This window comes from Mytilus edulis, chromosome 8, assembly GCF_963676685.1.
Source record: "Mytilus edulis chromosome 8, xbMytEdul2.2, whole genome shotgun sequence".
NCBI classification, from domain to species: Eukaryota; Metazoa; Mollusca; class Bivalvia; order Mytilida; family Mytilidae; genus Mytilus; species Mytilus edulis.
The window spans coordinates 80,166,507-80,193,144 of record NC_092351.1 but is presented as its reverse complement, the minus strand read 5'-3'; the positions used below and the strand labels follow the sequence as shown (position 1 = coordinate 80,193,144).

Here is a 26,638-nt window from a genome sequence, read left to right as displayed (position 1 = left end):
TGTTTCTTCTTCCATATTAAATGTAATAGAACAAAAGAGGGACAAGATAGTGCGCATGTTTAATACATGTATATTTAAAACTAGACTAGCAAAAAAAAATTTGTGAAACTGACTAAAAAGCCTTCTCTTAAGTTAGTCTTTATTAACTTCAAAGTAGAATTATTAACTCCGGATTTCATATGACTTTAAGAGTACAGAGACGTTCCAGAACCTTAATGTGACATATTTAACTGATTTGTGTCTATATAAAGAAGAGAAATCATTGATTAGTAAAATACACTTTTTCTAGTTCGCTGAAGATAGATATATTACAAATCTATGCAATATTGACGTCACCACCGGTTTTTTTTGTTTGAACAATCAACAATTCATCAACATACAAAAAATATAAAGAAAAATACAAAAATGGGCATTTGAGTTGTTTATGTTTGTAACTGATGAATGAATACAAAAATTTGGTATGATGTTCGTAACTGTTTTAAAAATAATCCGTACCTAATTTACCGTTCATGATTTTCACACCAGCAAAAACAATTGTAACACAGATGTCCGTAACGGTATTTATTAACACTTTAATCTGTAATGTTATATTTGATACCAGTAATTTAACATATTTACAATAATGTCAGTAACTGTATAGCAGTCAAGATTGTGTTATAATCGTAATTACTATAAAAAAAAACATACAAATATGTAACAAAGAAACACAAAAGGACATAGATATAAAGTACATTTAATTTAGCAAAAATGAAAGACATGGATACAAAAATTCACCATAGTATCTTAACACAATGACAGATATAAAAGTACAGAGCCACGTCATATGTAATAAAGACATGCAACAAGGAATATAGACAAAGCACATTAGCAAAAGTTAAAAACAAGAATATAATTTGTCTTACCATTGAACAAAAACACAATGACGAGATGTATAAATACAGAGCCACTTCAAATAGATATCACTAAAACAGACCAAACAGTAAAAGTACTATTCATAAACTTTAAGGCAAATGAAAGAAAACATGGCCAAATAGCGAAAAGTTGAAATGTTTATAGTATTTGACTTTGAAAGAAACGAGGAGGATATGTTTAATGAAAAAAATTAATTTCCATTTAAAACAAAACACATTTTCAAAACTTGTGATAACGTGAAAATACACAGAAGACAAAAAGACAACCAAACCTAAAAAATAATAAATTTCAAATTATTGATATGAAAAAAACACACATAGTACAATAACATGAAGATAGCACAATACCAAAAGAAAAAAACCCATAGAAAATGTATGTAATAAGTCATTCTTAGAATAAAAAAACCCTGCAAAACTAGGCAACTACTTTTTTTGTCTCTATTAGAAACTGTACATTTATAGTATATATATTATTTAATACAACGTGCCAGAGAAATTATTTGCTTGATTTTGTTTTTAATTTACATCCTTTTTTTACTTAAAGTATGTAAGAAAATGCATGCAGAATTAAAATGAGTTGTTGGTTAAAAAGAGTTTAGATATCATCATAAGACTCTGTATATATTGTAAGCACATACGAAGAATTGACAAATATAAAACATTAAAAATATATCATCTAGACTCACTATTTCATTCACGGTCACATATTACTTTGTCTGCATTAACATTACAAAATAATGGTATATAAAACCTAAATCAAATTGTTAAATAATGCAAACGGTGAAACATATTTGTGAAGTTTGAGTCTGTAATAGATACATACCTTGCCATGGCAAATAAGTCTTCAAGGCGTTGCGTTTATAATTATTTAACAATTACAACGGAAAAGATAAAATATGAGCGTTTTTTTTTGTTAATTTATATGTGTTATATTAGTATTAAAGATAAAAAGACATTGTAACGGTGATTAATATAACAAATGATAACGCCAGTACTCAATCCTTACATATTGAGTTTGAGGTGAAATGAATATATTGTATTATTTGACATATCATTTAAACATTGCTCAACTAGTTTGTCGTATTAACATACATGAATCACAAAAAAGGGAATAACGAGGACATCAAGAATATATAAACATATTCTCCAGCCTTTCCGAAGAAGCATTTAGATTAACCTAACTGTGATTCTATATTTCAGTATGTTAAAATATCTAAACAGCAAGAAGAATAAAATAAGCATGACATTCAAGTTATACATTTTTCATGTTTTTCGTAGAAAAACATGAATTTTCATTATATATTTTACCTACATATTTACATTTTGAAAAGGACTTTATAAATTATAATTATAGTTGGCCAACGGTTAAAAGGCATGACAACACTTTGGATTCTCAAGATTAAAGATTTAAGTTTCCGGATAAATATTTCCTTTCAATTACAAATTAATTGTTTGTACAGAGTTTTCTTGGAATTACATATCATATAAATGTTCTTATTTTTGTGTTGTTTTTTTTTTAGCTTTAGTACAAGAAAAGTGAAAATTAAAAAGTTTGATGTTTATCTAACGTACTTTGTCCTTTAACATCGGCACAGAAAACTCAAACGGAACTGTCAATTTATAAAAAATAATCCCTGACGTCGACTCCATCGGATTATTTGTTATTTCTTTTTATTGTTGAAGTTTTTAAAATTTTAGTCAGAGTTACTTCCGCTTTCGAGATCACTTCTTGCACTTTCATTATCGCTACTTTTAACTTTCACCATTACTACTTTCACTTTTATTGTCACTACTTTTGCCTCTATCATCACTTCTTTCACTTTTACTTTAATCATCGCTACTATCACTAACATCATCGCTACTATCACTCTCATTGTCGCTACTGTCAGTACTGTCCTCATCGCTATCAATTAAACCCTGTACATCTACTTTTTCGAAGTTAAGTTTACCAAACAATTTCTTTAAGCGGGATGTTTGTATTGTACCTCGTTTTAAAGTTGGAAGATATACAGATGCGCTACAGTTGGTCTCTAAATCTTTGGAACCCTCAGTTTTGTGGCATTTTAATAAACCCTGAGCAAGTTCTGCATATTGCGTACGACCGCCTTTATTCGGTAGATTATTTATTGTGTCTATCATATTTGTCGGGTCAGCCACAGCAATAACTTTATCAAGGGTAGCAGCGTTTCTTTCTCGTCTTTTCTCACACTTACGTAATTTCTTCTTTTTTATTTTAATGATTTCGGATATCATTTGAGATGACTGTGCATGTACTTCATCTATGGCTTTTTGGAACCGTTTCTCTGTTTTATTTAATAATAGTGCTTTGTTTTCACATGATTCTTTAAAATCATCTAGATCTACTTCTTTGATAAATTTCTTGATGGATTTAATGCCATGGTCCTCATGAGTTTTTGTACCAACACAATAATCACAAATCAACTCTGTGCAATCTCCACATACGAAAGCGCACTCCTCATCTGAATGTATCGAACAGCATACATTTATTTGAATTTTTTTATCAGCTGCCATCGATCTACAATAGTCATCAACGTTTGTTAAGACGGCATCTTTATCATGTTAATGTTTTTATAATATTGATATTTCTATAACATTGCAAACCTAATAGCTTATATCTTTATACAAAATACCGTCTTTTAATGAAATTGCTTTGACACTTTAGATGTTTAAAAGATAATCTAGAGAGTTAAGGTTTGATCCAATCAAACAGAAAACACAGACAATCCTATTCAATATAGATAGTAGTCAAAAACACATACCCTGTACCGGATTATAACTCACAACCTCAGTATTGACTGTCTTGTGAAAAATACGTTCGACTACTTAGACCATTGGGCCAAAGAGGCATGATTTAGGAGTATCTTTGGAAGTTACTAAACAAATGACATATTTTTTATTCAATAATAGATCGTTTTATTTTTTTATTTTTTAGATTTTAATTTTGGTCTCTTTAATACCTCTTCAAGAGGCAAAGTGAATAAGATTTGATTTCTAACATATAGAAAATTTCGTGTGATATTGTAGTCATGTAAAATACTTATCAAAATACTATTACTTCTGCATTAAGTACTAATATATTTGATCGAGGTGAGCATTTGAACATAAGTTGATATTTATGAAACTATCTCAACATTTTGCTATTTTGGATGTGTATGGAGTTTTGAAATATTCATGAGAATACGAAAGATATTCTGTTCCATCCATTGTAGTTATATATAAAACAATGTCTGTGAAGGGAAGAGTTTCCCTTTAAATCTTAGAACGTAGAGCATGGACATACATACATATATTTATCTCACCACCTATAAATTTCTTGGAATATCATTGGTTAAAGGCATCCGCGTGGAGACCATGTATATTTCATATTAGGGTAGTAGGGAGGCTAGGCTTATGTCATACACGGTTAGTAGTGGTGTTACGTCCCTTTATATTTCATCTTAGGTTAGAATGGATGCGGGGCTTATTCCAAACACGGTAAGTAGTGGTGTTACGTCCCTTTATAAAAGCAAAACGGTACTGAGAAAAAATCTTTAAGGTTTCAACAGACGAAGAAATTGATGATTAAGATGGAAATAAATTCATAAAACATGTTTAATCCTATCAAATTGTTATTGTTGGCATCTGTTTTTGTAGGATCAATGGGAGTAGTTTCTTAATGCTAACAGTATTGAAGACTTGCCTATATTAATAGGTCACTAGTCTACATTTTACACGCTAAGATAGTCGGTAAGATAAATTCGTTACATATTGTGCTAGTGACGTAATATGGTATAGATGGAGTCAGTAAATTCCATATGGGGATTCGAGCTTCCCATATATACCGTATTAGATCACAAGCACACCATGTAACTAATAATATTTCACTTCAAACGGATGCAGGTGTCTTGGTATCCGAAATATCTGTAAAAACTTGTATACACTCTTTCCCTATTTTACATTTTATTGATGTTTTAAAGACGTTTAAGACGTTTTTCATTTCGATGTTTATCAATAAAATATGTATTATATTCGTTTCTCAGTCTTTCAGAAATAGCATGAATGGAATCATCTAAAACAATAAAATTATGTCATGTCACTTACTTTTTGAAATGTCCGACTTGATAAAAGCCCTTGTTCAATTTCTATATCTATATTGAATAATAAGTGCGTTGGCAGATATGAAAAAGCCACTAAATACGTATGACACACTTAACTCAATGAAGACCTACGGATATGTTAATAAATACTATATCCTGTACTCTTAGAAACTAAAGTTAAAAATGTGTCATAGATCTGTTACAATTTCGCACCTACAGATTTGAACACGAGGAGTTTCTGGGTTTTTTTCAAATCAAACTTTCACTAATTGACGCTTAAATTACTAGTCATATTTACACATCTATTCACCTCAGATGCTTTAGTTTGCAATCATAAGTTATGTTTTTTGGATATGCGTGAACCGACCTATTACACAAAAATCAGTCTTGAATAAAGTCTAAAACACATTGACAATTAATCCAAAAAAAAGCTGCGTGTTTGTATAATTATTGCTGCGGGCCTGTTTAAGACGATTTGCTTTTAGAAGTATGACTGGCATTTAATGTGTCTTTTACAATTGATAAAGAACAGTTTATTTGTTCACTTTAATGTTTATATTTTAGGGTGACGACCACAAAGATCACTCTTTTGGTTAATTAAAAGATTGATTGGTTAATACCACTTTTAAGACTATTTTGTTAGTGGTGGTAAGTTGTTGTTAATGAAGAAAGCCAGACTGCTAGGGGAGAACAACCGACCTACGATTTTATTGAACAGGAAATTTGACACAATTGAGATTGGAGTCAGGCGACCTTCCCCTTACAGGAACTCACTATCTCAGTTTGACAGGCTTGTGATACAGTAGTTCAACACTTTTTTTCTATCTTGATTACTAAGACCACTGGTCATCCAGTTCTCATGTATTGTTTATATTATGCGACATGTTGTAGTTATGTAAAAGTGTCGGAGTATAATCGGAAATTTGCTAAAGTACCACATATTTTTCTATTTAATAATACTTTTCCCTTAACTGAAATTTAAATATTCTGTTGTACACTTAATAAACGTACTATACTTATATATATATACAGATAAGAAGATATCAAAATTCCCCATCCAAGTCAAATGTATAAAATGTAGACAATTACAGGTCAATATAAAATACTATATGTATTATACACGTTAAAGTCTTTTATCAATCTTTCAGAAATAGTAAAAAAAATTCATCTACATTATTTTAATACTGGAATATCAAAAAAAAGAGAAAAAAAAAAGAGTAACTTACTTTATTTAAATATAATGTCCAACCTGGTACAAGCCCTTTCTAAATTTCTGTATCTATATTGAAATATAAGTGTTCTGGGAAATATGAATAACCACTTGATACGTATATCATACTGAACTTCATAAACTCAATATAGATACTGTATCCTACAGTCTTAGAACGGAAAATGACAATCCGTTATTGAAGAGTTCATACGCTTATACAAACTTGTCTTTTGAAGAAATTTTTTATAATACCCATATCTGATATATTAATTTAAGTGTTCGACTACAATGCGTGAGGTGCGATCATATTTAACACATATATTTTTGGAATATTTGTAAATGCACTGGTGACATGAGAGTTATCTGGAATGAAGCCTTTTACAGCACGGTTTCAGAAAATTGTTTCAAAAAATGATAAATATGTGGTCCTGTAACTATTTACTTAATTATTTAATCTTCCGTTGTCTGGAAACGTGGGACCTTTTTTATTAGAATAAATAGGAAAAAGGCTCCCGGCTTTCCATGCTTACGTGTATTACTGTCGAACCCCAATAATTGCAAATATTCATTTGCTAAGGATACAGTACACTTTTTTTTATCTTCAATTAATGGTGTATGTCGTTTTATCCATTTTTCTTTGTATAGCCCCCCCCCCCAAAAAAAAAATAAATAAAATAAGTCCTTGATGGAAATGGTTGAGAATTTCACAGCATTCGAATGATTTCATATGTAGTATTGGTTGTATTGGTCTGTGTGGGATTTTTGAAATAGTCTTTTTAACTCTAATAATGAAAATTTCTAATTGTCAAATGTTTGAAATTCTAATTTATTCTCTGCAAAAGACCGAACAATTCTCCCTTAATAAAATAAGTTGTATTACAGTACATTTTTCGGTCTTTATTTTTAAATTTTTAGAGTAACTTTATCTCTAGTAGGAGTTTTGAAGATAAATTGATTCTTTTTCAGTTTCTCGATCCTGTTCTGTGCCGTTTCCCACCAGCTGATTCTAATAATGGCTTATTCTAGTCATCCGATTTGCCCTTGTCGGCATTGAGAAAATATTAATTGCTTTGTCCTATTTTTAACCTTCATCAAAGTAATTACCATAATGAAAAACACTACTATATTTCTAAGTATTTATCCATTTCCATATAGGGCCATAGTATATTTTTAAAACCTAAAAATAACAAATATGAATAATTTAGAGTTCGATACATACAAGTATTAAATGTCGACTATTAATGTATACCACGATGTATTTAAGTAATTACATTAAAGTATTCCCACTTCACACAAGGGTCAATACGAAATGTTCCGGAAATGATTCTTCCTACTTATAACAGGAACAAAATTTCTGATGTGTACCTATATCTATTTTACGAAAATTACAGATTACAGAAATGTTTTATTCTTCTTAAAAAAAAATACTTTTTGTGTACTAAATTATTTAGGAGGATTTATCTGGGTTACAGACAATTGATTTAAAATTGTATAGTTAAGTTTGAACAATATCGAACAAAATTTTTTTTTTTTTTTTTGTTACTTAATAATTCACCACAGTTGCGTGTAACTCGACGGGAGTCATATTTTTAAGGCGCTAGATAAAGCTTGCCAAACTGATACTTAAATGTCAGCCAATTAAAAAGGAAATGCTTGTCTACACAAAAGTGTATCAGTTATACTCTTATTGGAAAACACGTTCACCTACTCCCTCAATGGTCATCTGTAGATATGTTTATATACTGTATATCTGTAATGATTAACAGTAACAATTAAAAACCAATTGTTCATAGAATACTTGATGGCTATTCTACTCAATTTAATTGAGTTAAGAAAATTTTGACAAAAAAAATGTCCGGGCTTAAATGATAGCTTATTTTACACTTATTTTATAAATAAAGGAAAATAATAAGCCACTTCCGGTTAAATAAAAGTTTCTTCTGGTGTCAAATAATAGCTTACTTTGCTTACTCTGATTCTAAAAATATATAGTTTATATATACTTTTGCTTATAAAAGCGATATAAATTGCTACTTCCGGTTTTATAAAGTGTCACTTCTGGTTTCCATTTTCAAGGTTATATGTCTACTAACCTAATGCAAAATATCCCAAGGCTTTGTTATGGTTAACCTTGACATTGACCCCATTTTCACTTTTTGGGATCAAGGACCTAAATTCAAGACTAGGTCGCTATCACTTAGGGTTAACCAGTTAAAATTAAGTGTTTCCTTTTTAAAAGACAAAAGGAAAATAATTCTCATATGGAGTCTCCGGACCGCTTCAGTCAAAATCATTCTTAAAATCCTAAAGATATAACGTGCAAATTACTGAAATTATTTTGCCGTAATAATTTCCAGTTGCGAAGTACATGCGCACAAAAGAAATACAGTGTTTGGGGAGGTAGCTCTTACAATAAAAAAGTGTTCGGCTAAACATGGTCAGTTTCAAAATCTGAATAACTGTTTGATATCAGATACAAAAAATCGAAGCGATATCTTCCGAAACCACAAAACACCGAAAGACAAAAATGTGGGGTAAGACAAAAATCCAAATCTGAGGAAGAAAACCAATAGGTTTTTACAACAGAAAAGTGGAAAGACCTAGTTAGCAACGAATGTATTTAATGTACATTGAAATGACCACAGTAAGCTGGTGTGTATTTCCATATTCGTAAAATTTATCTATATATTATCCTCTTATGTACCGTATATATACATCTAACAAAACGTACAAGTCATATACTTGTTATTAAATGTGCATCAAGATTATAGCTGTGTCAGGCCTAATAATCTACAATTTGCATAACTCTGACACAATGAGTCTTAATTTATTTTTTAAAGGAACCCCGAATCAGTTAACTATGCTTATGTTGCAATCAACATGTTTGTGAAAGCATTCATTTAAAAAAATAAATAATACACCTAATCCTTAACAAATTAAACTTTAAAAAAAAACCCATACATGTACTTCTACAATTTCCTTGACTAAAAACGGATGTTCACATTTATACGGCGTACAAATGTAAACAAATACTCAACAAATTAAACAGATACGTTTTAGATGTATTCTGAAGTTTATTTAGATTTTATTTCTTCTACTTTATTTTTCATACTATCATCTAGAAGTCACTCATCAAATGATTTCTTAAAGACAAAAATATACATAGTAAGAGTGATTTTTGGAATAATTGTAAACACGGCTTCCCTTGTAATCATATGTATTATACACGAAACAATGTTACCATCAGGAACACCACATATTATTTTATATACGGTTATCATTTTTCACCTTATGTGGATGTTTATGACTGAACTGTTCGTATGTTATTCTATTTGTTGTCGAACTGTTATAAATATGATGTATTTATTACTGATTGGTGCTAATTACAGATTATTAGATATCGTTTTCGATTTGTACCTAGTGTTGTACAGTATTATGTTGTCCGATTGGAAAATGACGGAATTGTCAATTACAATTATAACATTTTTCTGTATTGATATTTTTCTTAATTTTGCTTTATACGCTATCACTCTAAGAAAAATCAAACAAAAAGACGAACTTAACTCCATGAATTTCGTTGAAATGACAACAACAACGTTATGTCCGTGGACTATCATTTTTAGTTTGTGTTGTGGCTATGACTTGTTTGAGGAAACATTTGAAAGAATGGTTACACATACATTTGCGTAATATGCAAAAGATAAATCTGGATTGTAATGACATGGAATATCGTACATATATGTTTTATGAATATGCATCTTAACACCGACAATTTTGGGCAGACATAAATACTTGAGATATATTCCAGCTTTATCTGGGTTTATGCACATGTTGCCAAATAATCGACATTTAATGAAAGGCACAATCATTTTGAACATGTTCTGGAGTTTAGAAAGCTAAATGTTAATTAATATATAGTTACAGTAGAAGAGCTCCCGTTTGTAGATATCAGAAAACTAATTTTTCTATATCCTGAACATGTCTGCTTCCGTCACGCATAAGAACGATGATAACTTGTAACAAGGCCAAATAATATGTTAAATAATATACGCAGTAATTTCACATATGATCAATTTGTGTTTATATACGTTATGTTTAACGTTGATCACGATTTTTAAAACAGTGAAAAACAAGTAAATTCTTTAGTATGCATTTCCAGTTTTATTCAGACTTAACATCTTCAGTGTTGTTGCTGTTTCAAAAAGGAGACTTTACACCCGATGAATATTGGCAAACTAAAATATATATCATTCGTGTTATTTTGGGATGTATTTTCAACATAGCAACACTGATTGTCATCTGCGTTCTCAACAGAACCAATTTTGTTAATACAAGTTTTGCCGTTGTATTGTTTACTCTTCTGGTCATTCACCTTGTATGGATGTATACAACTACATTTAGTGTCTGTGTAGCATCTGGTTGGCGAACGTTTGGATTTATAATATATCTATCGAACGCTAACTATAAGTTGTTAGATGTGCTTTTTGATCTATATATTATACTGTACAGTCTTGTTTTAGTGGACTGGAAAATGACCGACATTACTATTACAGTTACTGTGATATTTTGTACAGACATAGTATATAACTTGGTTTTATATATCTTAGCCATTCGAATTGTCTATAAAGATGAACAAGTACCGATAATTAGAATCATTGCTAGTTCATTTAGTCCGTTAGTTTTGTATATAATTAGTTTCTGCATGCTTATTGAAAGAAAAGAGTATGATGAAATATGATAATAATTTACTGCAAAACTGTTACATTTATTGAACGTTATTGTGTGCTGTATAATAGAGTTATGAGGAGGAAAGGTAAAATACGACACTCCGTAACTTATATGGATATCATCACACATTGGTTGATCCAAACGATGTGTCTATGTCAAAATTATTTTAAGACATTTTTATCTTTGATTGTGGTTTAACATTTTTGTCGTTTGTCTGCTAAGTATCAAAAGTGACCTACTGTTATTCACGAATATGACTGTTATACCGAGAATAAATTTACATTGCTGCACGACGTGTCTCGGTGTTTTGTACATCATTTATTTTTATGTTTCTGTTATGGTTTTGTTAGATAATATATTATGCCTTATTGTGTGTAGTCCACATAATTATAAAAAATGCCTTTCCATACCAGTCAAATATGAAATTGTTTGGACGAATATTGTAAAATAAATTTAAAACGTTCGAAATTGAATACCATTCATGTAATTTTCATATCTTCCGGTGTTTGTCGTTGATGGAATATGTTCGTTGTTGGTCTGCGATTTGCATGTTGTGTCGATTATTATATCATTTGTTTGTGCATTTCTCTGTTCTGTCGTGTGTTTTTGCTGTCTTTCTTTCACATACTGTTTTAGTGATACTTTTAGAATTGTCATAAAGTTGAAGGTTACATGCAATTAAACCAGGTTCAACCCACCATTGTTTCATAAAATGTCCAGTACAAAATAAGGTTTATAATAGTTGTTATCAAATAGTTCGTTCCTGTGTGTGTTGGTGTTTGCTTTTGTTGCACTTCGATGTTCCTATTGTTCCTTTGTTTCCCTCTTAAAGTTGATGTTTGTCGATTTGTTTTGGTTTGTTGGCACTTTTAGTTATATGTTTGACTATTGAACAACGGCATGCTACTGTTGTCTTGATTGACGATTTTGCTTTAGCGAGCTGGAATAATCAACATTTTTATTTCAATTTGTGCACAGATTGTATGATTAGTTGGTAGTTATCAGGCTTATAATTGAGTACACCAGACGCGCGTTTCGTCTACATAAGACTCATCAGTGACGCTCATATCAAATATTTAAAAAGCCAAACAAGTACAAAGTTGAAGAGCATTGAGAATCCAAAACTCCAAAAAAGTTGTGTAAAATACTGTATGACATTAAATATTAAATTTCCGCGTTGAAAAAAGCAAATTGAATATACTCATCAATGCAAACTAGACATGTATTTTCTACTCACGGGTCGTTTGAGTCATTCATAAGTGTTGAATAGCTCTTTAGATTGTTGATTCGTTTAAATCCTTAAAAGACACTACCATTTTTCAAAGATCAAAACAAAGGCATATTTTCATTATTTAACCAAAATTCTAACAGTTTAAATTTGTACTCAAATTATATACTACCCTTCCCTTCAATTTGGGTCATCCGTAGAATTTTATGTGGGCTCTATCAATATGTATCTAAAAGTCAGGTCCTTACGAGATGAAGCACATAAAATATATATCTTGAACCAGTTGGTAAACAAAACAAAACATTAATGAATATTGAGTTTCTCCCAAAATAGATATTGTTTGTGAAACAGCTGTATTTATAAAGTGCAACCTACACAATGTTTTAACTAGTTGAAACTGATATGGTGTACATTCAAAAAGTAAAAGCCTAAAGTTAGTTATTCCAGATATTAGTATGTCATGTGTGGCGTCGATGCTCATAAATATGAATTATCGGTTAGTTCCTATGCAATTTCTTATTGTGTTAGCCGAAAGTGAATTTTATTAAAACTATCACGTGACCCGCATATGCAATGATTTTTTTATTAGCATAATTTCTTAATAACTCATTGCCTTTTCTCTTACAAAATGAATTGATTGATGACGATTTGTTGGATGAATTTGAAGAATTGAATCAACAAACAACACGCATTTCTAAAAAATTCTAAAAATACAGATGCAAATACTCATGTTTGAGAAATCTTACAGTAGTTAAATACTCATTAAATATTTGTACAGCCTTTGTTTATGCGTTGATCTGTTTGCATACCACTGGTAGACATTTTATATTTCATAGATTGCTTTAAGTGTTCTTAACCTATTGTTATGTACGTTGTTTCATCATCTTGATATTTGGTTCAAGAAGCATATGCATGCAGCGATATTTTCTTAAAAGAAAAAACACACACAAAACTCGCCAAAAAAATCCCCAAACATTATTCTTACTCTGGACGTTCAAAGAAATTCTAATTTAGATACCAATCTTCTAACTTATTCCTTTTACATCTAAAAAAGAAAATAGACCATGCGCTTGACCCGAAAGATAATACAATAATTCTCATCAGTGTTACCAATTAATAAACTAAAAATTACGTAGTCTTAAACTATATTCAAGGAAATCCGATTAAGTTTACTACGTTACAAACATATTTTACCGATGATCACATATCGTATATACATGTATATGTAAAGTGTATAGAAAAAGAAAACGTTCGATAACATGCATTTTGAATTTTTTTCAGACATGACCTCGTCAGTCCTACTGATGCTGTTTTCGAGATTTTCAAACAAAGAATCAGACATTGGACGGAAAAGCAAAACGTACTTTATTCGTATCATTTTAGGATTAATTATGAGTATTGCAGCGTTTACAGCTGTTTGTTTAATTCACAAAGAAACATTTATCAACTATAAAGCTGCCATTGCATTATTTTCGATGATAATAATTCATTTAGTTTGGATAACCTTGAGTGAACTCGTGACAAAGATTGTAGATTGGGATATTGACATTGAAGATGACAACATCAACAAGTATATAATACTTTCTGCTGCCAACAAATTAAGGGACATTGTTTTCGACATATATCTTTTGTTCTATTCGCTTATTTTATCAGAATGGGAAATGACATACTTTTCAATAACGATTATTGTTCTATTCGTCTCTGACATATTGTGTAATTTTCTTTTAATATTGATAACGGTTTATATGAAATTTGAAGGCAGAGATGAGGAAGACGAAAACAAACTTTGCCTACTAGCATTTTTCTTTTTTTGTCCGATATTTACCCCGTTATATTCATGCTTAGCTACGGATGATGAGTAACGACACTTACATATTAGACATATTGGAATTAAGATATATGTGTTTGCATAACGTTCCGTGGGTAGTTTTAATACCAACAAGACTATCAAATTAATTGTTAACATAAATAGCAATAAATGGTAAATATTTGTTTGTGAGATGTTTCGTATGTTGTGTATTGGTCAGAAAGACTTAGACACGTTGACACCCGTATTTCTAACATAATGCAGGAATTATTGGTAAATGTTAGATTGATATGTCTTCCATTTTATCAACATATATGAAAATAGATATGTATATGTTCAATATAAGAAACAGTACTGAAAGAGTTGTTGCTATCATATCCCAATTGATATATACCTCTTCATTGGAAAAATGTATAAATTTGAGATCTAGTATTACGTGCTTCTTCCACTTTTTAAACATCACCCTGGTACAATTCTCATTATAACTATACTTAGCGCAGATTAAGAGATATGGAATGTTACAGTATTCCTCCCAAGTAAATCCACATATATCGTAACCTATTTGCAAATACTATGCCGATTTTATTTTTTTCAAATTGAAGTATAAAGAATTAATGCATAAGAGCTCGAAAAAATCAACAAAAGTACAAAAGTACATTAATGCTTTTGGCGCATTTAAACATTAAGTCAAACAAATGAAAACGCTAAGGCTAAAGGTTTTTCTATTACGTGCAACATCGAAATTCGAATCATATTGCATTCAAATGGAGGTTGGAGGCAGAAGTTTTTCTTTTATAGTATTACATAATTCTAAAATTCACATATTTCAACATGGTGGTTCCTTATTTACAGAATGTCAAAAGTGGATCTAACGGTAGCTAATTACGAGAAAAATTGTAAATTGAAAATGGAAAATGTTGAATTTGAGAATCTAAGGAATCAAATATTTTTTTCTAACGGTTACTTAAGAAATGATTCATGCAAGCTACTGATTTATTAGATTGTTAAAGCTTTATCTAGCCGGTAGAAAAAATAGAACAGCCACTCAAACGATATACGCACCGTCCCTTCAGTTTTTAATCACTGGATTTGTCCTCTTGGAATTCATGGAAGTCACATATTTGTTGAAAATTTACACAAGGCCTCCTGGTCCGTGATATTCGTTTATTTTATCCATCTGTAATGCTCAGATGAAACATTAGAACATCACTGTTTATAAAGGACTTTGCCACCTAAGCATCATAAAAAAACAAGACGTTAAGCAAATGAAAACACGAAATTGTACTTGATTTCGTTACTTGTACGCTTAAAATTGCATAATACATTGTAAGTGTTGTTTTATGTTCGATCATATCATATCAATCGAACATTTGTAGATTCCAACATTTCAATACGGCTCTAAAGACATGTCAATTGTTGAATCGAAAGTGAATTATAGCCAATAAGAAAAAAATGTAACATACAGATTACATTCGAAAAATTAAAATTTTATTTATCAGACGTGTTTCCAATCTCTATTGGCAACAGCAGATTATCTAGCCCGTCCAGGAAGACCGAAATAGGTATATTTATCCAGCAATATTTAAGACTTTATTTTCTGAAATATAAGAAATATCTATAGAATGAGCTAAACAACTATCGAACAACTACTAAATGATGAAATCTATTTGTCAGTAGTTCATAAGTTATTTATGCTATTTAACAAAATTAATTGGCTTAATTTTATTTAAAAAAAATCAAATTACTGTGGATTCATTTATTTTCGTGTATACAAATATTCGTGGCTTCAGGAACAATCGTACTATCGTATCAGTTTTGCCAAAGTCTGCATACAAGCATACAGATTATTTATACTACCTTGAATATTTAAAATTGCTGTTCATCTTTACCCACAAAAATTGGTAGTCCACGATTAATAATGAATACACAGTGGTACTTGTTTGTAAATGGAATTGTTAATTAATGAAGTGATGTTATTCCAAGCCTAATCTGAAACAAATTGCTGTGTCAGTTGAAAAGTTATAGATAATTTTCCATTTAACAATCAATTAATTTGATAATTTAAAAATTTTAGATCAAAAAGTACAAACTGCGTAACACACGTACACCATTTCCTTGACTAAAAACGGATGTTGACTTTTATATGGTGTATAAAGATCAACATAATATTCAATTTATAGAATACATACGTTTTCAGTGTATTTTAAAATATATTCAGATTAGACTTCTTCTGTTCTCCAATTCATATTTACATCTCAAAGTCATTTATCTAATCTTAAACACAAAAACATACATACAAAGGGTGATTATTATTATAACTGATAAGTATAGTTTTGATATTTTTCTGAATTCTACTTTTTACGACATGACTTTAAGAAAATTCAATCAAAAATACGATCTTAGCTTAACGACTTTTGTTGAATTGACAGCAACAAAGTTATGCTAGTTGACTACCATTTTCTTTTAAGTTTGTTTTGTGGCTATGACTTGTCTTAATCATTTGAAGGAATGGTTACACTTACATTTACGTTATAGTTGCATCACATAAATTTGGATTGTTATTGGGTGAAATATATTCTGTACAATCAATATGCATTGTCACGTGTACAGTTTTTGGCACAAACTAATTATTGTGTTGAAATATTCTCATATCAGAAAGACATTTTTCCTTTCGATCTTGAACATTTACATAACGCCAATAAGTCGAGAATCAAAAAAGGCAAAACAATTTTGAAAATGTAAAAAAATCTAGGATTTGCAAATCTGGACAAAATTCAGACAGTACAAATGTACACTTTAAATTTTTTAATAATTTTTCAAATCAACTTGGATTTTCATCAAACTATACAGCTACCTTGGTGATATATTAATCTAACTGAATCCCGGGTTGTTATGAAGTTTTGTGTTGTGCTGTCAAATTTCAGAATCAATTTAATCTAGGTAAAAAGAACTAGAATTTGCAGTTTGGACCATATTCAGATAGTACACATTAATTGTTTTAATATTTTTTTCAAATCAACTTTTTTATTTTTAAGAAAAAAAGTTTGCTGTTTAATGAATCTGCAATAACAAATAGTATTTCTGATGTAAACAGTCCATGGACATGGCTATTTTTACATGATTGGTAGTTTTCTGTTTGTCTTATATCCAGTGGCAAATATTTCATGACTATACTAAATTAAAATTTATTCTGACAGCACATTTTATTTATTTTTTATCCAAGTTTCAACCTCAATAAAGACTTTTATTGTATTGAAAGAATCCCCCTGATTTGTCTATTTAACAATCGATGTTATAAACTTAGACTCGCCAATTTGCAAGTGTATTATCAATTTACGATTCGATAGCTCTAAGTTAGATTGAATGATTGATTGTTGGTTGCTTAACGTCAAGTGGCAAATATTTCATGCATATTCAGGACGAGAACAAGTTCAGTGCGAGGTTTGGCATGCCACAAAACCAGGTTCAACCCACCATTTTTTTCTTTAAAAATGTCCTGTACAAAGTCAGGAAAATGGCCATTGTTATATCATAGTTCGTTTCTTTGTGTGTTACATTTTTACGTTGTGTTTCCGTTGTGTCGTTTGTTTTCTCCTATATTTGAGTGTGAATTCACATTACTATAAGACGTGTCACGGTACTTTTCTATCCCAAATTCATGTATTTGGTTTTGATGTTATATTGGTTATTCTCATCGGATTTTGTCTAATACTTAGTCCGTTGCTGTGTGTGTTACATTTTAATGTTGTGTCGTTGTTCTCCTTTAATATTTAATGCGTTTCCCTCAGTTTTAGTTTGTTACCCCGATTTTGTTTTTGTCCATAGATTTATGAGTTTTGAACAGCGGTATACTACTGTTGCCTTGATTTATTCAAAATAAATACAATAGGTAGGTTAATACAATAGAGGCCATCTGGGATGATGGTCGGAGAAATTTGGACTGCCACTGGAAAATAAGGGTATATTGGATAGGGACAGAAATTTTGCATTGCCACAGGCCACCTACGGACCCCTCAAAGAGGTGTTGCAAGGGTTCTTAACGTGCAAAGAGCGTGGCACTCTCTTTACACGAGGCATTGGATTTAACGTTCCCCTTTCTGACCGGACGTGACTGTGAACTTGATACATCCCGCACAGCCAAACGGACACCCCACTTTGGCAAGCGTTATACTGCCGGTCGGGAGAAGACCAAGTGACCATAATTCTATACCCCAGACAGCCTTGGGGTAGCTCTAGGTTTGTTTGGTTTTTTTTTTCAAGTTTTCGATCTTTAAGTTCGTTTACAGTATAGATAAATGGAAATAATAATGTTTTATGGTGATATTACACTTTTTACAGTTTTAACTGCAACTAAGCCCCAAGAGAGCAAACATTTAACTTCAAGGGGGGGGGGGTATGTTTTTTTTCTGAGTCAGAAATAATTTTGCGAAAAATTTCTTTAGTTTTTTGACGCTATTAGTCATTTTTTTGTTCTTCAAAATTTAACACTATAAGGAATGGGGGGACTATGCATTCAGAATAATTTTTTCCCATCAAATTAGGGAGCAGAATATTTTTTGGGTAAAAATACATAGCCCCCTTGAAGTTAAATGGTCGTTCCCTGATCATGTGAATATTATTCTTTATAAAGAGCGACTGTACTGATTAGACATTTCTTTTATTTTTAGTAGAATGTGTTCCCATCTTCCTTTACCAAAACTTGCAAGGTTTTCGGTTTCTTCATATGCATATGGTTACGGTTCTTCTTTGATAGTAATACAAAATAGGTGGCATGCTATAATCTGGTTCTGTGGTATTAAAACGAATAGTTCAAATACCACGTCAACAACTGTTCTACGAAGGGGTGTCTGGATTGGGGAAGTATCCGTTTTTCTAAAAAAAAAATCCATTTTTTTTTATTCTTTATACGTTTTGCACATTATTCTCTAATCTTTATATTTTTTCACGTCATTATTCTCTATTCTTTGACATTGGTTCATTTTTCTGCGTCCACACCCTCGTGAAGCTCTACTCATGAAGTATATTTTCTATTATAGCAGTTACTATTAACGGCTTTGTCGGACTATTGGGGTGTCGAAATAATGAGGTGTCGGAATATCTGGGCGACCCCAATAAGTCCAATAATGTTTTATAGATTATGTTAATATAATGAACCCTATCCCATGTGAATATCAGATATTTATTTGAAGTGTATACCCAAGATATACCAAAGTGTTGGGTAGTTTTGTTTCATCTTTTTTTTTTTTTTTTTACAGTTTTCAGTTTCCAAATTGAATTGTTAAATATGTATTGGTTATAAATATAATGGACAATATACACCATACCCTATTTAATAAAAAAAAATCTTTATTAAATCACTTTGTAATATATCAAAATTATTACGTGGTTGTTCTACAAATAACAATGTATGTTATTGTGTATTGATCTGTTATTATATCTCCCATCTGTAGTTATCTTTAAAATGTTAACTTGGCATGCCATACTTGATAGAAATGCGGACGTGAGAGAAAGCACTTTTTATCAAAAGGTCAACGGAGATTACATTCGAAGTTTTCTTCATTTATACAACAAAATACGTGTATTTTATGGAAAATGTGTATTAATTGTCAATGTTGACACCAATATCGATCTGCTGGAGGTAGAATTTTACGGAAAAAAGTTACGGTTCTAATTTAAACTGCCATATTGGTTGTTTCATAGCAAAGACCAGGTTAATTATTGACAATATAATATTGTTATCGTACGGTGCAGTCCGGTGTATTGGCATACCTTATGGCTCCACTTTGAAAAACTTATAAAAACTAATAATTGGATAAAATGTTATTAACTTCTTCACAACATACTTTTAAGTCATGAAATCTTCTTAATGTATGCATTTACCCACAAGCTTGTGTGTAATGTGTCCAAAATTAGGCCGGGACACCCCTGTTATGAAAGGCCTTCAATTGTCCAATGATTTCGCCCATGCCTTCAAAAAATTGGAGGAAGGGTTTTATACTAAGAAATACAGTTCAGTTTGAACAAAGCAGACTTCCAAGGATGCGGGTAAAAGTTTTTTCTTTAGTTTAATGAAATTTGCTGTTTTTAAAACGAAACTATGTTTTCCCTATTAAATAGATTCATAATAAATATGGTTAATCATAGTATTACAATTATATCTTCATTTATGTTTCAAAAACTTATATTTATAATCAATTTTTATCTTGTCTTTCTCTTAATATTTTAATAAAATTATAACTAAAACGATCCTTTTTGGTGACGAAATCATACAATGTGTATCACCGGCTGTGCGAAGCTCTCTGTCCAACAAATAATCGAGTTGAGAAGCCTGTCACGATATTTTTTCCAAGTAGTCCATTTTTTTAAAATGTGCAATTATGGACTTGATAGCGCTCCTTCGTTCAATTAAATTTCATAGTGAGTTAATAGACTATTAACGTTAATTAAATTTTGTACAACGCAAGTAATAGACTATTAAATTTAAATGTACTTTTAATAGACTATTAACTTTAATAGACGTTTGTGCAAACCAGTCCTGGAGTTTCAGACAGCTTAATTTTGGATAATCTATTATCACAGCAGAAAATCTTCTAAGTATACGCATTTTGTTTTTCTACATCCTGAACATTTATTTATCCGTCATGCAACAGGAAGAAGATTGTTTGTGACAAGGTCACATAAAACGTAAAATAATGTAAGCAGTGTATTTATATGATCAATTTATGTATGATGACAGTGGTAAAAGAACAATGTCTTTGATATGAATTTTCAGTTTTATCTATAGTTCAGTACTGCTGAAATTTCAAAAAGGAGACTTATCACCCGATGAATATTGGCAAACTAAAATATATTTCATACGTCTAGCTTGAGGATGTATTTTCAACATAGCAACACTGATTGTCATCTGTGTTCTCAACAGAACTAATTTTGATAATACAAGTTCAGCCGTTGTATTGTTTACTCTTATAATTATTCACCTTGTATGGATGTATACAACTTCGTGTTTTGTCTTGGCGAACGTTTGGCTTTACAATATATAATTCGAACGCTAATTATAAATTGTTAGATATGTTTTTCGATCTATACATTATACTATACAGTCTTCCATTAGTGGACTGGAAAATGGCCGACATAACTACTGTGATAATTTGTACAGACATAATATATAACTTTGTTTTATATTTTTTATCCATCCGTATTATATATAAAGATGAAAAGTCATCATTAATTATAACAATCGCAGGTTCAATCAGTCCAATAGCTCAGTATACAATATTTTTCTGTTCACTGGCTAAAAGGAAACATGGTTATGGTTGACTGCAACAATAGAACATTTACACGATTTTATTTCTTGTCACAGAATATTCTACACTATAGTGTTTGTACAGTTATTTATACTTTTAATATCAAATTAATTAATTCGAAATTAACACCATGTTTTCTTACATTATGACTTAATTATAGTAAACCTCAAAATATATGTTAAATCGAAATAAAAAATGTATACTGACCAACGTTGTTGTTTAAAACGTCTATTGTCTCAAGACCGCTTCCGAAAAAAAACCCCAACATGCATAAAGCGGTTTACTTGCATTAGCCTCACCACGAATACTGTATATAAGTAAAAGCAAGGCTTTGAAAAAAGAAATTAATGCGCATAGGCTTTATGACAAAGAAGGACTTCAAATGAATAGCCGAATCAATCAAATGTTATCTTTGTCTGAGGGAGTCGAAACTTGGTTTCTTAATTATAATTAAATACAACAGATACTTTAGAAAAGTATGTTTCTTGACAATTGGAATGAAAAGGTAATGGTAAAGACCCCACGAGAAGAAATTGTTAAATTGGCATTTAAAAAAAAATAGTAGAGCATTTACTATTATTTCAAACAAAGAAATACTTTGCATGAATAAAATTTAATCCTTTCCAGTGCTACAGTGAAAATTTCACACTACATTTCATTGCATATAAGAAAGTAACCATCACCGGAAGTAAACAACCCAATTGTTACACTGTTATTTACTAGTTACCTGCTTTGGTAGCTATGTAACCTTAATTTTCCAAAATATTTTATAAGACCATCAAATAGAAAAAAGAATAATGCTTTCAGACACCTAACATACATGTTAATGACTCAGAAAAATTTAAGTGCATTGAAATGCAGGGTTAATTTTCTACAACTGTCAAATTCAAGGGAATACTTTTTAAGACCTAGTTTCGTATACAACCGGATGTGATGTACGATGACTTTGTGATATTACACCTAAAGAACACCTAAATGTCAAATAAACTTTATGTAATTTTTTTCCCTCCAATTGCAAGTTATTTCAAGCATAACTGCCAAGTTTTGTCTCAGTCAAAGCTGTAGTTACAGAGGAAATCACTATAATGTAAGGCCATATCCTACGGCGATTTCAGTATAATATCTTCGAAAAAACCTAATTTCAGTGAATCATTATAAAATGCAGTGTTGACTAGTATCTGATCATATACTCATGATCTATGCATTCAAACAAGTAAATAGGATACAAAAGACAACTTTAGGATGATAAACAATTTTATTGCACCTTTTAGGGTTCATTTGAAGGTCTGTTTTGGTCCATTTTCACTTCTTCTTTCTTTTATCATCAAAGAAGTGTAATGTTGAATCCATTAATAAAGTGTTTTAGCTCAAAGAACTGTCTCTATAAATGTTAACAGTGTCCACGAAAGTTTCTATAAGTCCTTATGTGTAACTTGAGTTTTTGGTCTGTTCCCCTAGTGTGACAAATAACAGTTCCCTTTCAGTCAATCAATTAATGTTACTGATATAAACATTATTTCATTTACTTATAACAGTATATATCTAATAGATTTACACAAAAAGACCACTCTCTTGTAATTTACATTAGAAAATGGGGAAAAAGAGTAATAAAAAAATGCCTCAAAATGATTTTAAAAAGGGTTATGCCCCTTGGAATGCTGGTATAAAAAAATGATTGGTAAGAATTATAAAATTTAAGTATGTGAGACTGGATTCTTATGTGTATAAATCCAGGGCAAATTAGTGCTTATTTGATATTTTGTCGGTGCAAAATGCAGGCGGCACAATGGCTTATTGTAAACTTTTGCGACCAAAAAAAAAACCAAACAAAAAAACCATGATATAAGTTGCTACATACATGTACCTCAATTCAATGCTAAAGTTTCATCTGCAGACCAATCCACATGTAAGATTTTTCAACATAATGCTCTTCAGTACATGGTTAACACTGAAATGAAAATTCACATATTGTATAAACACAACTGTAAGGGTGATTTAAAATTTTACACAGAGGCTCAAGAAAAATGGGGATTAGTATGGCAAGAAAGGTCTCAAAGTCATATATATGTGAATTCAAAAGTGTATTTTATAAATTATATAAAGAAGAAATAAGACTTCTCTTTAATACCATTATTTTTTTTACCATTTTAAATCAAACCGTCTTGGTAGGGTTTGTGTTTTCGACACTCTGTTGGGTGTGTACCACGACAAACTTGGCGGTCTTGGTTGTTATAAGCCGGCTCTAAAAACAAGTGCTCAGGGTTGATGCATCTCTTCTGATGACACAGATGAGACACATCAACTTCCTCTGACAGGTCAAATTTCTCAGTGTGCAAAAGGTATGCAAATCTGTGACCTTATAATGTTCTTTTTTTCTGTCCCAAGGAAACCTAACACTATACACTCATGAATACAGCTTCGTGTGTCCACCCATTTGACTTAGCAAACACCCGTAAACCACCATTTTAAGGCAATTTCCCCTCAAACCTGCTGTCTGTGTCTCAATCCATTCTAAATAGTCCATGTTTTCAACGTATGAACTAATTTAGTAATAATTTTTAAAAATGAAAGTATAATAAGGTCACTAGAGCACGTGTAGTTTCCCTAAATAGATGTAATACCACTATTGATTTCCCCTATTAGTCTTTCTTAAATTGGCATTTAAAAAAAATGTACAATATTTACCTTTCTTTCAACCACTGAAATACTTTGCATGAATAAAGTTTAATCCTTTCCAGTGCTACAGTGAAAATTTCAAACTACATTTCATTGCATATAAGAAAGTAACCATCACCGGAAGTAAACAACCCTTTTTTTACACTGTTATTTACTGATTACCTGCTTTGGTAACTATGTAACCTTAACTTTCCAAAATATTTAATAGGACCATCAAATAAAAAAGAATGATGCTTTCAGACACCCAACATACATGTTTGTGACTCAGAAAAAATTAAGTGCATTGAAATGCAGGGGTAATTTTCTACAACTGTCAAATTCAAGGAAACATTTTTGTAAACCTACTTTCGTATACAACCGGATGTGACGTACCATGATTTGGTGGTATTACACCTGAAAGAAAAAACATTTTGCACATATTCTGGAATTTAAATAGCAAAATTGTTATTAAACTATAGTTACAGTAGAAGAGTTCCAGTTTGTAGATAGCAGAAACGTTGTTTTTCTATATCCTGAACATGTTTACTTCCGTCACGCATTATGAAGATTATAACTTGTAACAATACCAAATAATATGTTACATAATATACGCAGTAATTTCACTTATAATCAATTTGTGTTTATATACGTTATGTTTAATGTTGATCACGATTTTCAAAACAGTGAAAAAAACAAGTAAATTCTTTAGTATGCATTTCCAGTTTTATTTAGACTTAACATCTTCAGTGTTGTTGCTGTTTCAAAAAGGAGACTTTACACCCGATGAATATTGGCAAACTAAAATATATATCATTCGTGTTATTTTGGGATGTATTTTCAACATAGCAACACTGATTGTCATCTGTGTTCTCAACAGAACTAATTTTGTTAATACAAGTTCAGCCGTTGTATTGTTTACTCTGTCGGTTTCTCACCTTGTATGGATGTATACAACTACATTTTGTCTCGATGCGGTCGCTTATAATAACATGACAAAATATTTAACGATCGCTAATTATAAATTGTAAGATATACAGTTTGATTTATACATTATATTGTACAGTCTTGTACCTGTGGACTGTAAAATGACCGACATTACTATTACAGTTACTGTGATATTATATACAGACATAGTATATAACTTGGTTTTGGACATCTTAAACATTCAAATTCTACATCAACATTATAAAGAAGGAAATTGTTAGATAATTAAAATAATCGCCAGTTCATTCAGCCCAATACCTCTGATTACTAAGGCATGTACATGTACGAATGTTTACCATTGATTTTGGTTTACTGCAATATTGCTATATTTATTGGACTATATTTCTTGCTACGGAAAACTCTACACTAAATTGTGTCTTAAGTGACCTATACTTTTATAATAAATAAAGGCAACAGTAGTATACCACTGTTCAAATCTCATAAATCTATGGACAAAAAAAAAATCGGGGTAACAAACTAACACTGAGGGAAACGCATTAAATATTAGAGGAGAACAACGACACAACATTAAAATGTAACACACACAGCAACGGACTAAACATTAGACAAAATCCGATGAGAATAACCAATATAACATCAAAACCAAATACATGAATTTGGAATTATAGAAAAGTACCGTGACACGTCTTATAGTAATGTGAATCCACACTCAAAAATAGGAGAAAACAAACGACACAACGGAAACACAACATAAAAATGTTACACACACAGAAACAAACTATGATATAACAATGGCCATTTTCCTGACTTGGTACAGGACATCTTTAAAGAAAAAAATGTTGGGTTGAACCTGGTTTTGTGGCATGCCAAACCTCGCACTTTGATGGCATTGTTAAATATAACATTAACATGACAACATAATAATACAGGACTACAATACAAATAAATAGCAGAACGTATTTGGCAAAGAAACACATGAATAATAGATAACAAAAGGCATCAGGTTTAAAATTCATTACGTCAAAAACGCGCCTCGTCCAAACAAGACGTACCAGTGACGCCCAGATATAAAAGTTCGAAAGTAAAAAAAGGGGTACAAAGTAGTACAGCTCTGAGGATCAAAAGTTGAAAAAGGTTGTGCCAAATACGGCTAGGGTTTTTTGCTTGTGATAAGAACATCCTTATTATATAGAACAATTTATGCTATTGCAAACAGTAAATTTTATCAAATGAATATAAAAGATTTACATGATAAAACTGACGTCTTAACTAATTACAGAAAACAAAACCCGAATACATAATACATTGAAGACCAACATATAAAAAAGACACACCCGACTCAGTGACAAATCAGGCCTGAACGCAAAAAGTCATAACCATGACGTCACATACGAAGTGGTGAAATGGCACAATATTACGTCATGCAGACATGTGAATTTCTGAAACAGCACAAATATGACGTCATATTTGAAAAATTATGTCTAAAAAATAAGATAGAAATAGGATTGATTTAAGATTATAATAGAACTAAATACTGATATTACATTTAAACACAATGCACATTGCAACACTAATCAATAGCAATGTATATATTTTATACATGTCTGGTTTGTTTTGAATCTAACTTCAAACATATAAATCATACAGATTACGTTGAACAAAATCAAACTAATAAATGAAAGTGGTGATTAATTTTCTTTACCATAACACATGAATTTAATAGAAAAGACGTCAACCAATTTGACAAAATCCG

General features: G+C 30.8%; 1 protein-coding gene across 3 annotated transcripts; it reads right to left on the bottom strand.

The window, feature by feature from the left end:
- Positions 1-406: 406 nt before the first annotated feature.
- On the bottom strand, positions 407-6,310 carry LOC139486344 (uncharacterized). Of its 3 annotated transcripts, XM_071271214.1 has the most exons (3): positions 6,235-6,301; positions 5,013-5,136; positions 407-3,447 (listed from the first exon to the last, which is right to left on the bottom strand). In XM_071271214.1, the coding sequence occupies exon 3, from the start codon at positions 3,441-3,443 to the stop codon at positions 2,739-2,741; it is 705 nt and encodes a 234-aa protein (XP_071127315.1). In that variant the 5' UTR covers positions 3,444-3,447; positions 5,013-5,136; positions 6,235-6,301; the 3' UTR covers positions 407-2,738. The 3 variants fall into 3 exon arrangements, with proteins under 3 accessions (XP_071127315.1, XP_071127314.1, XP_071127313.1); XM_071271213.1 differs by lacking the exon at positions 5,013-5,136 and having other exon boundaries at positions 6,235-6,310; XM_071271212.1 differs by lacking the exons at positions 5,013-5,136; positions 6,235-6,301 and adding an exon at positions 3,692-3,743.
- Positions 6,311-26,638: the final 20,328 nt, after the last annotated feature.